The sequence below is a fragment of the Aquila chrysaetos genome, chromosome 10, assembly GCF_900496995.4.
Source record: "Aquila chrysaetos chrysaetos chromosome 10, bAquChr1.4, whole genome shotgun sequence".
Lineage (NCBI taxonomy): Eukaryota > Metazoa > Chordata > Aves > Accipitriformes > Accipitridae > Aquila > Aquila chrysaetos.
Genome location: NC_044013.1, coordinates 5,259,708 through 5,278,258, shown reverse-complemented (window position 1 = coordinate 5,278,258; position 18,551 = coordinate 5,259,708). Strand labels below are relative to the sequence as shown.

The window sequence follows — 18,551 nt, the reverse complement described above, 5'->3', positions numbered from 1 at the left end:
TAATAACTGCAAAAACAAACAGCTCCTGGGATCTTTTTTTCTGTCCTTACAGTGCTGCACGGATCTAAGCCAAAAGACAAGCTATGCTTTTTCACAGACAAAAAGATCAATTTCCAATGTCATTTCTACAGCTAGTTCAAGAACCTTACTGGTATAACCATTAATTACTTCTTTCAGGACCATCTTTGTACAACAAGTCCTTAGTGGTTCTTTACTTTGTCATCCTCACTTACATGTGCATGCATAATAAACCTAACCTCTGCAAGAATACCCGTTATCCCAGACAGACTGATGAGCTGGACAAACAGGGAAAGCTGTGAGGAAAACCGATGTGGCAGTGACTGAGAGCTGCCAGCAGGCATTTATCTTCTGGTAAATGGGAGGAGGGGGAGAGAATCCTACACAAAACCCTTTGAAGGGAACTCAAACAGAAACTGAATCTGGCAAAATGTGGCTCAATGAGCTTTTGGTAGCAAACAAAAAACTACTACTTCTCTCAAGAGGAAACAGTCAAGAGTAATTCCTCACCAACAGGACTGAAGTAATTTTGGCTATCTCAGGCATAAAATATTCACAGTGCACAAAGATGAACAACTTAAAACACAGTGAAGAGCTGTACTTGTATCAGCAAAATGGAGAAAAGGTTTGCAAACCTGGGGACCGGAATCATCGCATCTTGTTAAGGTGTCCAGTCATGTGCATTGAGCCATCTGAACACCAGGACCATGTTAATCCTACAGCAGCTCACGTGGTAAAGAATTCCACTCAAATTCTTCAAGGCATTTGAGCTACCGGTAAGAGAAATACTTGCACAAAAAGTAAATGCTAACAAAAAAAACAACCAAAAAAACCCGCACACAATGAAGTACTGAAGACTGGGGAAAAAAAAAAAATAGGGGAAATTGCAGAATTTTCTGAAACACAACAAATGAATAGGGTTTTCACTTAATTTAAGGACTTCTTTTCTTTAGCAAGAGCTCAGTAAGTTCCTAGATAGCCGTTCACAAATTGAGGTCTAGACACTGCAAACAAGTACATATGTGTTTAAGTGCAACCACTCCTACCAAATTCAACAGTGACACTTGAAACACAAAATTTTACAAATCTTTCAGGAGAAAAGCTTAAGATTTTTCTGACAGGTCTTTCTCATATTCAGCTATTTTATCCACTCCTCTATACTCTTTTATGTTCCCAAACAAATCTGTAAAATTCCTTTGCACTGCAACTAATTTTAGTTTTTAATGTAAGAGTAAAGCACTTCCAAGACTAACAATTAGGACAGATAGTCATGCTTTGTGAGACAAGCCTACACATATTTTCCTGGTGTATAAGAGCAGCAGAAAAGGTAGAAGTAAATAACTAAAATTAAAATAAAACTACAATCCAGGGATAATCCTGTAACTGACTGGAAAAACAGTTTCTATTTCTGAGTCTGGCAGGCTATGATAATATCACTAATGGAGATGGCACTCCTATGAAGATGAAAATGAATGTGAATATGGCTGTTAAAGTCCTGAGTTCATTTTAATCTCATTTAAAGTTCTTTATCTACATTTCTTCAGATTTTATACATAAATTCCTGAGTGTTTGTTTTCTCTCCTCAAATTAACTCTGCAAGTAAACAGTTCTTTCCAAACTCTGCTTAAAAGTCTTCATTTCAGACCCTTAAAAAATCACAAAGATATCATGGATATAAACATCAGTGAAACATATATTAGTTCATCAGTCACTACCTTATCTTACAGTGCAATGATAATGGAAACAATTATGAAGATGAGATTTCTCTTTTCTGGAAGGCCAGACAATTTTACAGCTGTAGGATATCAGACCCTGGCTTTTATTCAGGTGCTGGAAAACCAAAAGACTGTGAAAAAAAAAGGACAAGTCTGACAAGACTGGAAAAAGCAGGGAATGGAACAATTCAAAATTCACTGACCTATTTACTCCTCCACCTGCCATGGCCTCCAGTCTGGACAGCCCAATGGGAAATGCACCAGGAAAATGTAATCACTGGGGATTACTCTATGTATCAGAAGAAACAATGTCTGTAGTCCGTGTTCCCAAGTTCAATATTTTCCTCTAACTCATAAAATACGGAATGCAACTGCTATCTTTTGAAACAGTAAAATGGGGAAGCCCACTTCCCTTGCAGAATTTTTCAGCTAGGACACAGGATTCCCCAACACTCTACCATGCGGAAAAATCACCAGGCTCCTGTGTCCAAACCGTTCTTATGTTTGCATGGTGCTCCCCCAGGAGTTAGATTTTTCTCCTGTTCCCACCTCACTGCAGGCACAGCCCCATGTCTTTTATGTGTAGCTGCCCATGCTACAAAACACATCCACCTGCATGGGGCTGAGTGAGCGTTATTGTCGTTTGCATTTCACTTAGTGGTTCAGATTGATCTGTAGTAAAAACACACAGAAGCAAAATACACACAGATCCCTGTCTCGGAGCACTTCTGTGCTATGCAAATAACATGCTGTTAGGTAAATGCCTAAAGGCTCAAATATCCAGCCCCTTAATCCTAAGAGCATTCGTATTATCATTAGCACCCAAACATTATTATTTTTCTTTATTGTAAACCACCACCCCTCAGGAACACAGGGTTTCCAATGGCAAGTTTCTTATAAGGTGGATCATCTGACCATTGTTTAAAGTCAATTCATGATTTAACATGGTATTTAAATGATTTGGGATCCTAATATTTCAGTGTTTACTATCAGTTTTTATGGTAGCTGTCATGTTAAGAACAATGGAGCACGTAACGGTATGAGGTTTTTTCCTGGGGATTGCAGCAAAAGGCTGATCAAATTCTAGTGTTTCTTAGAAGTTGTTCTGCCTTGACAGGCAACTAAGAGCTCCAACACAGGATACACTGGAGTACCGCCCCTTGAAGTTCATCTGTGGTGACTGTATGGCAATGACATAATGTATGGCAATTCCAAGTGCGTCCTCTATGTGTCACACGTATAGTGAATTTGTAGATCTGTGGCATACATAGCTCCATTACTTCCCAGTCCTATTAAAACAACTGTACTTTTTAGTGCATCTGCTTACCTGCATTAATTATTTACAAAGGATAATGTTTTGGAGCCAGTAAAACGACAAGACTATTTAAGTCAGGAAGCACCAGAAACAAGATATTCAAAGTCAGAGTGTAGCCTCCTTACTCATCTCCACTAGTAACCACATTTTCTCACCTCAGTATGGAACGCTGTTTAAATTATTCTATGTACCTATGCAGAATTTTCTGACTGTGTGTCTTCCCCACTCCTACCGTGAATGCTGAGTGATTTAGAAAAACGTATCTTTATATGCATCCATGAGGTAGAAGTCAGTCATCATCTACTGTTCTACAGCCAGAACTGAGGCACCAGAAAACAAATGTCAAAGCTGTGTTAACTTTGAGTGTCCAGTTTGGGATACCTTATGTTTGATTTTTTTTTTTTTTCAGAATATTAAGTAGCACAGCACTTTCTATATTAAAACACAGCTCTCCTTGTCCTCACCTCAAATTAGGACATCACCGAACAGAGTTCAACCGATTACTTAAGCTGGACACTCGGACACAGGCAGCTGATAGGTCAGCTATAAAAAACCTGACTTCCCCTAATGTCACAAAGTATGACCTCAGGCAAGGATAAATTCAATTTTCCCAGGAGCATTCACCTCTTCAAGTCCAACCTCTTTATTCCTTCAGTTCCTGACCACTAATAAATGACACTGAGTGTTAAAACAACCTTTGTACGCATTAGTAAGCTTCAGTCACTGGACAAAAAGGTCATTCTTGCCTAACATCTGCAGCTGGAATGTACTTTGTAGCTGGAGAGGTAATAACATATGCCTTGCCAGTACATTCCTTAACTTCTGGCAACCAAATGAATGGGCTGTGACTTGTATGGGACAACCTTCACTGTACATTTCCATCACTTTGGATCCCTGATCCATTGATTGGTAGGATTTAAAAAAAAAAAAAAAAAAAAAAAAAAATGACCTGCTGCCTGATCTATTTAACTGCTGTGTTCATTGGATCATTCTGGAAAAACTCAAAGCTGTTCAATGATCATTTTCGTTAGAAACTGGTATCCCTAGCTACAAAATAATCACGGAATCAAGCTTAGTAAAACTGACAGTGAAAAAACAGAAGAAAATACAAGAGAATTACATTAAGAGGAGGAAAACAAACACAGGAGATAAAACCCCATGTAGTTCTGTGATGTCCAAACTTACTGAGGACTGGCTTCACACATCTTGTGGTTGACGGTAAGAACCCATGTCCCAAAGAAATGGGATATTTCTAACATCTTTCCCCTGAACAGGTTCTCTGTTACCCGACAGAGTCTGAGCACGTGTAGCCTTTCCTTCTGTTAGTGAACTTACAGGGTTATACTTTATAGGTTGCTCCTCTAATTTCTCAAAACCTATAGGAACTTCATTTTGCTCAACATTTCTACAACCCGGTTAAATTTGTCTGAAATTGGCCAATGCATTGGCCAACTGCTCATACTACAAGGTGCAAACTGACAGACGGTTTGATTGCATGAGCCTCATTTGCTTAGGAAATTAAGCTAAAGATGATAAATAGGTGTGTATTAATGCCTGCCCATGAATTCCCTGTTGCAGCCTCTGAGCGTGCTTCCCATGGTACAACATGGCTCAGAAAGCACTTATCCCCCAACTTTTCTGATTATATCAGTAACTTATTCAGTGATCAGTCAAAGTAATGTTCCTCTCCTAGCAACTACTTTAATGCTTTTTAATATATTACAGTCTCTTTTAGGTCCAAACCTTTCTATTTTGGGACTTGCAATTCAAATTTGCCGAATAGCTTTGCATAATAGTCCCTTGCTCCCAATAAATTCCTCATTTTAACTCTAATTGGTTTGCTCGTGAAGAATCACAATTTACATGAGCTGAAGAGGAGATATATCACTAGCTATTACTGAATATAAGTAATATTTGATTAAGCAAAAGGAGATACCAATTTGCTTTTTTTCTCAGCATTTGTTAATGGTACTGCCAATTTCTACAAGCAGATAAGGTACGTTTACAACATAATCAATTGAATGTATTTGGAATAGGTATAAAATAACGTCTATTCATCATAATGATAACCCAAAGTGACCACCATATTCAGATGAAATTGCTGGTTAGCCAATTGTTCTCCAGCACAGCGATCAAAACTAAAGGCGTAGACTGGTTTTACGAAAGGCAACGTAAGCAACAAGTGGAAACACAAGAAATTAAATACTTTGAACAGCTGCAGTACTGAAGTATAAATCACCTTCAGTGATTTCAAAGTCTCAGTCTAGAAATAAAGAATTGTCTCATTCTACTTAACTGCGCTCAGCCTGAGGAGCCTGGTAATGCAAAAATGCAGTGGACGTCTCTGAAGGAGTCTGGGAGAGGAAGGGACATTGGAGTTTGGGTGATACTAAGAAACCTAGTCCCTACTGGGACTACTTTGTGAAAGAAATGGATACTATAAACCTGCATGAAGACAAGACAATTTGAAACACTCATGGTTTTGAACAGAAGTTTTTAAATAGAACTTCAAGAACTTCAGGAAGCTTCTTAAAGGCAAGGGAAAAGAGTATGATTTTTTTTAAAGTATCACTATTTCAGAGCACTTACAATTTCTTCCTGAGTGTCTAACTCATGATTTTGAACACTTAAGTCCTCAAACGGAGACCAAGGCATTCCGTTAAATTAAAAGACAACAAATACAAATTTGAAATACATTTAGATAGAAGTCATACCAGCTTGTGGTACTGACTGCTATTAATTACTGGTATATGTAGAATATTTGAATAACAAATTTTAAAGCTTCTTTGATGTAGTTTTTCTTTTAAGGCCAGAATAATGCCTGTGAAAAACACAGATCAATGGGTTAGATATTTTTCGAAAAAATAACTTTGGAGTATGCCTTTGATTTTTTTGCTTATTATTACTTCTAGTTCAGCTTGAGTCTTGGTTGTGGGTTTGTTTTTTTTTTCCTGTAATAAAACACACTAGTAGAGAGAACTCTAGTTACGCCAATTCTGAAATCATGCCGATTAAGGATAAACGCCGCAAGACCTGTCTCACCTTTTTACGCGCGACAGTGGCATTTGGGAGCACTGCGTTAGCAGAGACAAGCTCTGCCCCTGAATTAAGATTCACCAGCGGCCCGAGCTTGGAGAAGGACAAGGCAAAGAGCGGCGAAGGCCGTGACGCGCAGCACCTCTTGGGTGCAGCCAGCACCCCGAAACAGAGGACGGCCAACGACCTATGAGAAAAATAGATTAACGTGATGAAGAGCGTAAATAAATCAGGTGCTTGGTTCTAAAAACAGCCTCTCTGGGACTTTGCCTTCTCAGTACGAGCCCCCCCCCCACCCCGCCAGGAGCCGGGCGTCCCGCAGGCCCCCGTGGGCCCCGGTGTGGCTGCGGGGGCCGGGTGCCCTCCAGCCGCCACAGGCCTCGCCGCCCCCCGCCCCAGCGGCTGTCACAGCTCCGCACGCCTTGTCCCACGCCCCCACTCAGCCTCCCCCCCCTCCCCGGCTCCCTCACACGGGGGCCCGGCGGGCACACAGGCCCCGGCCGCCGAGGGGGACCCGCTCCGCCGGCAGCCCCCCGCACCGGGCCGGGCCGGGCCGGGCGTGAGGAGAAGAGGCGGGCGGAGGGAAGCGAAGCGCCCCGGCCGGGCGGGCGGACGGACGGACGGACGCGGCGGGTACCCAATGCGCTCAGGCGCCGCCGCCCCGAAGGGAGGAGAGAGACCCGCGGTTGGGCCCAATGAGGCCGCGCCCGGAGCGGGACTTCCTTCGGGGATCACCGCGGCGGGGGAGCCGCGGCGGAGCGGAGGTGACACGTAAGTGCGGGGCCGGGGAAGTTGCCTTTGTTCCTCTCAGGTAGCGGAGGCGGCGGCGGAGTCGGCCACCGGCCGGGCCGGGCTGAAGGCGCCGCCTGAGGAGAGAGCGGGGAGCCGCCCCCGCCCCGCCGCTCCGCTCCTCTCCTCCCCTGCCTCAGGCCGGGACAGTCAGCCGGTTGGCCGCCCCCCCGCTCCCGCCGCCGGAGGGGCGGGCGGCACCGGGCAGCCTTGCGGCCGCAGCATGCGGCTGGGGAACCCGCCCCGAGCCGCGCAGAGTCCCGCCGGCTCCGCTCCGACGCGCAGGGCCCGCACGCAGGGGGAAGCCGCCCGGGGCGTCGCGGCCGCCGCGGTGCCCAGGGGCTGAGGCGCTCGGCCGGCTCCTCCCTCCCTCCCTCCTCTTCCTCCTCCTCCTCCTCCTCCTCCTCCCGGCGCGGGCCCGGGGCCTCCGATGCCGCCGCCGCCTCCTCGTCGTCCGCCGCCTCCAGCTGCCCGCTGCTAAGCCGTGAGGGGCGGGGGGCCCTCGGGACCCCGCCGGGGACATGGGCAACGGGATGTGCTCCCGAAAACAGAAGCGGATTTTCCAGACCCTCCTGCTCTTGACCGTGGTGTTCGGCTTCCTCTACGGGGCGATGCTCTACTACGAGCTGCAGGGCCAGCTGAGGAAGGCTGAGGCCACGGCGCTCAAGTACCAGCAGCATCAAGAGTCCCTCTCAGCTCAGTTACAAGGTACTTACCTCGGCAGGAGCCTCTGCCGCCCTTTCCTATGGCTTGCAGAATACCCTCCTTCCTCCTCTGGGGAAGTCTGGGCTCCAGCTGTCCAGCCTCTCGCAAAGATTTGCTCCTTAGGCGCTTCTAACCCTTCTCTCCCTCCAGCCTGTGGGGTTTCGGTATCTAACCGCGGGTAGGAAGCATCCTAGCCCTGCTGAAGTCACTGTGAGTTTTTGTCTCGGACTGCTAGAGAGCTCGCGTTCCCCCTCGCTCCCACGCATTTTATAGAGTGACTCTTATTCCCAAAGGACTGCGCATCACTTTGGAATTCCCGGTATAAACGGAAAAGGCAAGCGTGCTGCCCACCGGTCATCTAACAGTGCAGACCACGTCTAGTTGTGGGACTTTTGCATGCTTCTGTGTTGTCTTAGCAGTATTAATTTTATGCTGCTGAGAGAACGTTCGGCTGCAAAAATGCAAGGCTGCAGTTCCTGGGCAGCATAAACCTTAAATAGCTCCAGGAGGGAGGAGAGGAGTATGCTAATAAAGCATTTTTTTAAAGGGTAATTTGAAAGTAAAGTTCAATTAAGTTATTTGGATACGGCTATTCTGTTGCTTTTGGCATAACTTTGATTTTCTTGGCTTAAAGGTGCCACATAAATACAGATCCTTGTGTATCTTGGTTTAAGGAGGCACCAAATATGGGCATCCTGTACTTGAAGATGAAAAGATGCGGATGTCTGTCATCTGCGTGTCCAGAAATCAGATGCAAAGCAGCAGGTATATATGTGAAGCATCAGTGCTCTAGGAAGTGCAAGACCTCAGCGCCTCTCTAATTGTCAAGTGCAAGGCTATCAGGTCAGCATATACAAAGTCCAGAGCCAACTTTCAAAACTCTTTAGAGTTTTATTTCTCAAAACTCTATAAAACAAGAATAAGAGTGGTCTGCTGTAGCAGCTGTAACAGTACTTAACTTCAGGGTGATCTTCAACCATACTTTTCCCTGTGAAAGCATACAGAAAAGCGTGCATAGAAGTATACAGTTCTTATGCAGAGAGTGCAGAATCGGGCTTATGCTGTTAGATTCTTATAGTGATTTGTTACTTGAATATGTTTAGCTACGATCTGAGACCATTGTTACTTAGTATTTCATTTTCAGGACATTTCCAGGTAGTGCCATGGAAACATTTGACAGAAACCTTCATTTTAGTCACGAAAAAGATGTAAATGTTTGGCCAGGAGATGGTTATGTGGCAGATGGCTAAAGGGCTACTTTTGCTAGTCTGTGTATTTGCCAACAGTATTTGAAGAGGACACAGGAACATCTTGTTCTCAAGCTAAAATTCAACAAGTTAGCTTTTTCTGTTGCTCTGGCTATACCGAAGAGGAGCATGCAACAAACTATCCTAACACAGAAGAGAGATTCTCTTGATCAGATTATATCAGGTCTGGACTGTTAGTTTAAACTTTCCACATCTGAAACATTATTTTGAGTAGCCATCATCTATCCCAGCAAGTTCATGGAAGCAGCAGGTAACTAGTAGTTGATAAATGCTGTGACAGCGCTGCATTTTATGTAAGTATTCTCTTGCTTGTTTCAGTATAGCAATGAGAAATGTAAAATACGGACTGGAATCCAAAAACATTAATATGTTTGATTATCAATGCAATAAATTCACGTGGTTCTGGGACCCATGCCAATGTATCAAGCCTATTAAGCAGGAGATCTGATCTATGCTAGTATGGTAGCAGTAAACCTTGTTTAAAGAAAAATAATTACTAGCAATTAAGTCACAGAATACAAGGAAAAATACAATGTAACAATAAAATTAGTTCTTTAAATTTGCCTGTATTATGGCAATAGCTAGTATACCTAAAAGAGGGTGAGATTGAGAGCCCAGAGACACACTAAACGCAGCAGCAAGCGTTAGATGCCTAATCTCCCACTAAAGTAAATGGAAGCTATATGCCTAAGGACTTCAGAGGATTTGGGCCTAGTGTGCTAGAAATAAACTTTTCTTACCTGTCTTTCCCTGTACCTTTAGTGACTCTTTCTGGGATTGCCTTCCCCGTATAATTGCTTGGATTTTTGCAGTAGGAGTTTATTAGTGAGGAGAACATAGATAATTCAGAACCTGTGCCTATGTGCAACTCAACCAGAGATACGCAAGCACCATGCTAACTGGTGATGTACAACACCAAAACCATTTCTGAACCTTTCCTATTTAACTCTTGATATGGAACAACAGGAAGGAATTTTCTTTAAACATGAGACTTTGAAACAGCATAAAATGCTGTCAGAAAATCCTGTGTTTGCAGGTGCAGTATTTGACTGCACTTTGAACTTTTGATTTTAAATGGCCTGGATTTTAAATCAACAATGTTTCTGTTGCCAAACAAAAAAAAAAAACCTCTAAGAATTTCTAGGCTACATCTGTTTGCTGTCCTTAACAACATGAGAGATTATTCTTTTATGAGAACAATAAAATGCATCACTACTAAAGCAGTGCAACTTACCTTTTCCATGCAGTGTAATCAGTTTCTCTATAGATACTGGTCTGGAGGTAACTTTTGGGGTGTGGAGTATGATAGGAGCATTCTGAAATCTTTTAAAAAGGAACCAGTTAAAGGGCAAGGTCACTGACATAGCATTGCCAGGAGGAAAAGAGGGTGCAGTATCAGCAGTGGTTCATTTCTTAGTGTTTACAGCTCTCTTCTGGGTGATTAAATAAGACTTCACAGCTCATTAAAAGCTGAGGAGAGAACTGAACCTTGGACTTCTACTTCCTGAACAACTGTTTCATCAGTAGGCTTTTATTGTTTTAAATCAAAAAAAAAAAAAAAAGGCAACTCTTTAAAGTTGATCTTTTGAGGATCCTGAAGCTGTATTGTGCCAGGCTAGCTCTGCTCCTGGAAGGCCGACTGGATTGAAACACTTGGATGACAGTGAAATGTCACCTGTTTTCTGAATTTTGGTTGGGTTTTGTTGTGACTGTTGGTGCCTATGAAGACATTTGTTTTCCTGTTTGTACACAGAGGAGCACTCTCAGGGCTTCTGGGTGAAACTTCAGTCAGTTTGTGAAATGCTTAAGGATCATAGGCCACTCCTAAGTTTATGTATAAGGTCACAGTTTTGCACCTGAATGCCTTTGGTCTGCCCAAAATCTTAAGAAGGATCCTCAGATGTAGCTTGGAGTGCAGCCTCCCTTCGCTTACTACTGTCCCCTCTACTATTTTTCTGTCTTTGTACATACAGTTTTTTAGGTTTTTCATCTATGTAGGTGGTAAGAACCTTCTTTTTGGTACTTGCCAGTTCTTCACACCTGAATGAGCAGCGCTTTCTGTTTTTGCTCGAAAAGCCAGGTGTCTTAGATTTTTATCTTTCTCATTGACTCGTTTTGCTCAAACACAGCACATGAAGCAGGCTAAATCTTCTGTATATGTGGGAAAATAGCACTCTCATCCACCAAGGGAGAATGTACAGATCACTGAAAAATGGTGCAGGAAGAAGTCTCAAAATCATTTAACCCATGCACCTGAACTGAAGAGGGCTGCACCTGACTGTGGTTGTAGGGAGTTCTGCTTTTTCTCGTCTTCACAGCTTCAGCTACTCAGCTGAGAAGTATTCGGGCCTCTTGAAGTAAGACCAGGGTGCGAATGGAAGGTTGGCAGACTTGGGGAACATGGTAAGAACAACTGGCTTGGGGAGGCTGGGATCTTAAGCTCGCCTCCTTTAGACAGTTCACGTTGTAGAAGGTTTTGTATTTGAAAGTGAAACTTCCCACAGAAAAGAATGTCAAACTTTGGCATTTTTATCTCTTTAACAAAGTTCTGATGGGCATGGAGAAAGTAGGGCTGCTTTTGTAACCCACAAAGGGAATGCCAGAGGCAAAATTTAGAGATGACACAAAATTTCTTGGCTGCTAAGAAAACCTGAAGTCATTCATATCTATAAGGTCTTTCATAGAGAAGCTGATCTTCCCAGTAAGCCGATTGTTTTTAAATCTCATTCTCTGAGCATTATATGTTCAAAACATGAAGATAAGATTATTTAGTATTTCTTAAAACGATAAAACCAAAATTTGACACTCTTTGCCTCCTACAAAGATGCATCAAACTAAGTCTTAAATTATTGGCCATATAGGAACAGACTTCAGTTGCTCGAACAGAAATGCATTAACAGCTATAGATGAACCTGATCGTATCTTTGACTGCTTCAAGATTGAATGTATCTACAAATGTCTTTTTAGCCCTTACAGCTTCTGTCTTCTCATCCTCTGGGTATTAAGTAACCCCTTGTGTACTATTTTAATCTGTTTAATCTGTTTTAATCCCTAATCCTAATAGCAGCCTACATTTAGTGCCTTTTACTACCTTAATTTTCTTGCTCTTTATCTTTGGAGTCTTAACGTATCTGGTAGCTTCAGGCAATCTCTGTGCAGTCTGAGACCGTACTGTAATCTTGGGAGCCAGCCAGCAGGGACTCTGGACTTGAGAGTTCAGAGTTTGTCCTACTGTAGACAAGGTGTGGGTTTCCTCAAAGCTGTCTGAACCAGTGCTACAAAGCACCAGCTGAAAAGCAAATGTAGAATTCCTCTGTGCCTGTTGTGCCACTTGTCCTAAACCGAGGACCCTTCTTGGAGGTGACCTGCTAGAGGTTGATCAGATCTATAACAGCTCTATGTATAGAGGCTTGTGTAATGCATCACGGTTCATAGTTCACATCACACATCACTAGATCATAGTTCCGTGTCACTTTATTGGTTAATATTTATTATGTCTGTCTGCATGCTAACTACATAGATGCCAAAGCTGTTCTTAGTGAAGTACATACAGATGTGGATGTACTTCACTATCTCACCCCTCTTTTAGATTACTCTATTTAAACTTGTACCGTAAGTTGGCAGAGCTAGGAAGAACTAACAGTACTTTTGATGGCTTATTTTTCACATGCGTCATACAAGTAGAGCTACATCTGTGCAGCTCCTGTATGGTTTGGTTGTTCTCCATAATAACAGCAGCCTGAATTCCTGTCATTCCTATTGGTTTCAGATTGCACGTAACACTACAGTGCTTATTTTGATTGTGTTTTGTTGCTATCTGAGATCTGAAAGATCTGTGGTAGCACTGTAATAGTAGAGGTTAGTACTCTGTGTACTATTGGCACGTGGGTCTACTTCAACACCAAGTACAGTACTGCAGGAAATGGTAAATACAGCATCCCTAATTCTGCTACCTGGCTTCCTGAAATGGTATGCTTTGGTGTGTAACCTCATCTAAGAATCTGTCTTTTGTACTTCCGTTCACATTTTCCACTGGGTATTTAATGTTCTAAATGCTTAAAACACATTAAACGTTTGAAATTATTTGTGCAAAATTTTAGTATGGAAGATCTATATGCTGTAAATGTGTATGCATATATGCATTTGTACATACATATATGTATGTATAAAATGTGTATTTTGATAGATATATGTCTGTTTTGCAGCTCAGCCTGGAGATTTCAGGTTTTCTGGAATTACCAACATTTCTTAATAATCCGGGTACAGAAAAGGTGCTAGAGCTTTGTTTGGTTCAGTTAACTCAGGGAGCTGGTTTGTTGCTTCTAGGTCCATAGTAAGTGAGAGTCCCAGCAGCTGAATCCTATGACTGGAAAAATAAATTGAGCAAATGCCCGTTTTTTTGGTTTGGTTTTTTTTTTTTTCTTTTAATTCCTGTAATGTGTGCCTGAGTGCCCTTCAATCACTTTCCTTGCGGACATAATAATTCTAGGATAAATTTCTACCAGTGCTGCAATGTTACATCTGCACCCAAGTTGGAATCTGGGCTGAAGATCACAGAGCATGTAGTCTGAAGGAATATTAAGCAGCATGAGGTAATAGGGTGGTTTTGTTCCCTGGGTTTTGTTGTTCCCTCTCCCCAGTTTAATATTGGGCCTGGTAGCTAGCAGACTGATGCAAGATAGAGCCAATATCCTGGAACTATTTGTTACTGATGATGATTTAAGCCTTTTAAGGCTTCTAAGTGATTGATCTGTCTGTGATTATGAAGACTTCGGAGCTGAGAGAGGAGAAGGGAGGCAAGATGGGTGGATGCTTTGGTGAGTTTGCATTCTGGCTTCTCTGACAGTCGACTTCTGTCACACGTTCCTAGCAGGCAAAGGTTTGACAGAAGCTTCTGCATCACCTAAAACATCATCAGCTTTGTCGGAGGGAGACCAGTAGAGAAGCAGAGGATGAAACTGCCACGGTCATGATCTGACAATTGTAGCTGCGAACTGAGCCAGAAATCCTGTAGGCAACAGCGTAGCTTAAGCGATGTCTGGCTGTGCTAAGCACACAATGTGGGAAGAGTCTTAGGGGGGTTGTGACTTTGCAATTGTACTGACAAAACTTTAAAGTTAATATCTGAGAGTTAGGCACTCCTGGTGCGGAGATTGTTGGTTTACTGTTAAAACCAAAGCCTAAACAACAGAGTGGAATTGCTTCCTTACTTCCTACGTAAGCAAAACTGATTGAATTCTTAAGTTTTAAATGTGATGTTCCAAACGCATTGTCTCATTGGGCTGGTTGTTTTGCTGGGCAGGGGTATGTATGTCTGGGTGGGGCAACCTTATGAGTAAGGTTTCCACCCACTCTGAGATTTGAGTACGCATTATAGCATCTCTTACATAGTGGTGAAGATATTGCCAGCAATTTGTGGCTAATATAGTTCACTTTGCTCATTTTTGGAATAGGATCCTTGCATAGAAAAAGTAATTAAATCTGTCCTGCTGAAAGTCAGGTGCTGTTTTGAGGTTTAATGGTAATGAAAGCTAAATAATTCAGATTACTGAAAAAAATGAACTATGCAGAACAACTAATTAAGGCAGAATCTTTTGTTAGGTGATTTTTCTTGGGATTTTTAGGATTCAGGGCATGAATTTGCTAGCCATGTTGGAGCCTAAGGTAAGCACTTAAGGAATTCAGCCTTTTTGGATGCTGTTCCTTGTTTAAAGAAGGGTCTTCTGAGCTGGATGCAATTCTGATCTTTTTCTGGTGATCTAGCATAAACCAAACTTCCCAAGATTTTCTACTATGTATCATTAATTAAGAAATAAAAGAAACTGCAATTACTCCACCTCTTCCTCTGCATTCTGCCTACCCCCCCACCAAGGTATCTGAAATTAGCCTAGTATCTTATTTTCCTGAGGTGACTCAGATCCCCGAATTTGGCAGTCATTTCCAGGGCTTAATTACAGAGATGTTGTGCCTGCTTGTGCTCCTGGAGGGCATAGTCTATTCCTATCCATGCCACGACGCTGAAAAATGCTATTTTCAGTGTTTCAGTTAATCTGTCATACTTGGATGCATATTTTGAGGTTTGACAGTGATATTCTGTTACCAAAAAAGTAAATAAATAATGAACCACTAACTCAAACTATTGATTTCTGTATGCAGTTTTTCAAAACATACAACTGGAGGTGACTCCAAGTCCCCTGTGTTAGAGCTCTTGAGAACTAATTTAAGGAAGTGGTTTAGCAGTTTTGTAAGGTGATAACCATAGCTATTACATCAGTTTTTGCCATATTCCATTACAATAAAAATGCAGATGTATGTTTCAGTTAGAAGAGACCGTTAAAACAACGTGTGTGTGTGTATATACAGATTACGCCGCATTTCTTCAGTGTCGATTTTGCACTAGTTTTTTGATATATATATATATATTTACATAGATCCTAACACCATGTAGACAGAATCATGAGACTTCTGCATAAAATTGAAAAAAAGGCTAAAACAATTTTTGAGAGAAAGAACAGGCCCTTGTTTCCTGGAGCTGAGAGTGGAGCAGACTCGGACATTCAGAGATGATGTGAGAAGGAAACTTGTCTCTGCAGCTCTTCTGAATGTTTGTGTGTTTTCTTCAAAATGATCTGGTGTGTCATGGCAAAAATGGCAGAATAATGGAGGGAAAATCATAAAAAGAAAAGGGAATGAAATTATTCTAGAAGTAAATCTGCTAACCTTAAGAATTTAAGTCTAAAATCACTACACAGGTTTTGTTTGAACTATTTGCATTTATCATCACTTCAAAAGAAAATCTTTAGCATAGATAGGTGTATAGAAAACAGCATATGCAAGGTGAGATGTTAATCTGACCCAGCATGTCATAACCGCGGGTGGCATCAAAGATTGGAAGAAATCTTTTGTGGAATGTGCAGGAAATCTTTTCTGGGATGGAAAACATGGTCTCTTTCCTAATAAAAGTCATGTCTGAAGCCTAACTGTTAGGGATTAAATATTTAATCGCATTTAATACTGCTTCTCAAACTTTTATTTTTAGCAGCAGCTATTACAGTTTACTGCTTCAACATGATAAATAACTCCCTATATCCCAACATATCTTGCAATTTGTTTTTAAATCTGTTGTTTCCTAGAGGCGTTATTGACTTCTGAGAAAGGGAGTACATGAGGCAGGGTGGAGTAAAAGGATTCTATTAAATGTAGGTGTTTACTCCAGTTTAGAAATTAATTTGCATGTCATCCTTATAATTGAATAGAGGTGACAACTATTTCTTAGAAATATAAGCATGTGTTTCTGGGGCAAACTACATCAGTGTGCCAAACTCCCTAGCATTCCCCCATTTCCAGAACTGCAGTCAAAGCAAAACTTTTAAGATCTGCAACGCTTCTCCACGTTGTGCTTCAGATTTCCTCTTTTCTTTTTGAGGATGCAAAGCTGAAGGTTTGATAAGCATGTGAATATACTTATATGCTTATCTGAACTCTCCACACATTCCAGAGCTTTTTGAAGTTCTCTCATGATTCTCTGTCATGGCTCTGATACCTTGTCTAATCTGTTACCAAGCTCTGCAATGTTAGTGTGGGAAAAAAACCCTTGATAGAAAGCAAGTTTCATAGAGAGCATCAGTGATAATTCTTGTCCTGGGCAAGACACCGGGGACTGAGTTGGAGTTTGTAGAGCCAAAAGCAGGAGTCTCAGAGCTTTAGTTAAGGAGTCAGCTATGAGCTTTAATGGATTCCCAACACTCAGTGTCATGTCAACTACCAGGATACAGGTAATTCCCAAACTATTCTTTGGTTTTTCAGGTATATTCCAATTTACCCAGAAAAAATTCCAGTGTTCCAAGATGGAAAATACTACCTAAAAATGCACATAGTCAGTTCTCTGTTATCTTCGGGTAGATCGTAAGTAGTTCACGGCTAAACTTTGACCTAAGTGCAGGCACTTGATCCGTCTCCGTCTACAGCTCTGTGTGGAGCTGTTTTAGCAGCAGTGGTGCATCTCGTTCGTGCAGAACCACTCTGTGCATTGGGAGCATGGTGCGGCAGGACGTCGCTCTGGTGTACAGCTAGCTGCCTGCACTCAAGCTAGTCAGACCCAAATCTCCATAATTTGCTCAAGTCCCATTCATCAGTTGTAGTTTCTTACTGGAGTACTGACTAACTTATTAGAGGAACAGGTTTATTTTAATTGATAGGCTATTTTTGGTGCAGGATCTTTGAAAGCAGTAGATGTTATGCTTTCTCCTTGTGCAACTCAAATCAGTGGTAGGTCTATGACAGACACTACAAAAGCCCTGAATGTGAAGATCCAGGTATTAAATACAAACTTCTCTCTTAAAATTATTAATACTCTGAGCAACATAAATGCCTAGCGAATTAAGTCAAAGCACTGGTTATTTTTGAGCACAACTGCTGATGCATGGTTTAGTTTGCTAGGAGGAATTCTGCTCTTTTGCAGTGACTGGCTGTAATTTGACAAAGCTATTACTTGATCATTCTTCATGTGAGTAAATTGAAAAGCGTAGGAGTTTGTTTTAAAGTAAATGTAATTGTCATGCAATGCTAGTTGTGGTTTTCAGTGAGCAAAATGAGAGCAGTCCATCCCTGCCTGTATGTAAAATTGTTCCATAATTAAGCCAGAAAAATGCTTTTCACATGCAATCAGTTTCACATTATGTTAGCTTCTATTTCTGCCCTTTTTGTATAAATTCAAAACTGAAAACTTCAAGGGTATAAAATATGAAACAGCTTCAATATTTTGTTCAGTATATTGTAAATATATGGTTTCTGTAATGTTATTTTCTTGCGCTATACTTAAACCACAGTTTTCCTAGTCTTTATTGTGGGAATACATCCATTGTTTCTTAGATGTTTGCAATGTCACTGGAATATCCATTTATTGCTAAACTCTCAGTTGAGAGTCTTTGAAATAGATGGAGTATATGCTGTGACCATATGGGTTGTACTGTGGTAGGGAATCCTGATACTTGTCCAGGAGCTACCCACAGTTTGATAATCTGTTTCTGATAAGATTATTAGTAGTGAAATAGTGGATCTCCTTGTTTGAAGCCAAATTCACTGACTTAATCTAACACAGAGCTGGAAGCTTGGGGAGGAGGTCTTGTTATATTAATAACGTGTTCTCACAGCATGAAACGTTAGCATCAGATGAGTCAAGAAATATCTTCTGAGATCAAAATTTTAATTATTGTCATTGGACTAGAAAATCTATCCTACATGCCATATTGAAGGGATTCTTCCTTGGCTCATGGAAATGCTTTGCACTCAGCAGAAAAGCTATTTGCATGGGTTCACATTTTAAATGGTTCTATTTGCAGTGACAAGAATTGGAAATTATCTGTATTTTTATAACAAGTCTATGTTCTACAGACCTTCATAGTGTTACTAGAAAAGTGCCAGTGTGGCTTACCACACGCTGCTGGTTCAGTTCAACTCTGCCACAGTCTGTGAGAAAGCAACATTGAATGTTGCCAAGACTACTGAAATCTGCTGGTTTTAAATGAAAGGTATTACTCTAAGCTCAGAGAAAGATTGCAGAATTGCATAAGAAACAATAACATTGAAATTAATAAAATTTCTTGCATCATGTATATTTAAATCCCAATGTAAACTTAATTTTCCAGTATGTAAGATAGTGGGAACTGAGGTATTTTAGACTCTGGAATCATGCTTCTGACAGAC

General features: G+C 41.5%; 1 protein-coding gene across 5 annotated transcripts in view; it reads left to right on the top strand.

Moving 5' to 3' along the window:
- The first annotated feature begins 6,764 nt into the window (after positions 1–6,764).
- GOLIM4 (golgi integral membrane protein 4) overlaps positions 6,765–18,551 on the top strand; it is a 35,083-nt gene continuing 23,296 nt past the window's right edge. For 3 of the 5 annotated variants that reach the window (XM_030028032.2, XM_030028029.2, XM_030028028.2), the window contains exon 1: positions 6,800–7,581. In XM_030028032.2, coding sequence (XP_029883892.1) covers positions 7,395–7,581 — 187 coding nt within the window. In that variant the 5' untranslated portion in view covers positions 6,800–7,394. Of the gene's footprint in view, positions 7,582–18,551 lie in introns of all 5 variants that reach the window. The other 2 variants (XM_030028031.2, XM_030028027.2) reach the window with 2 other exon arrangements.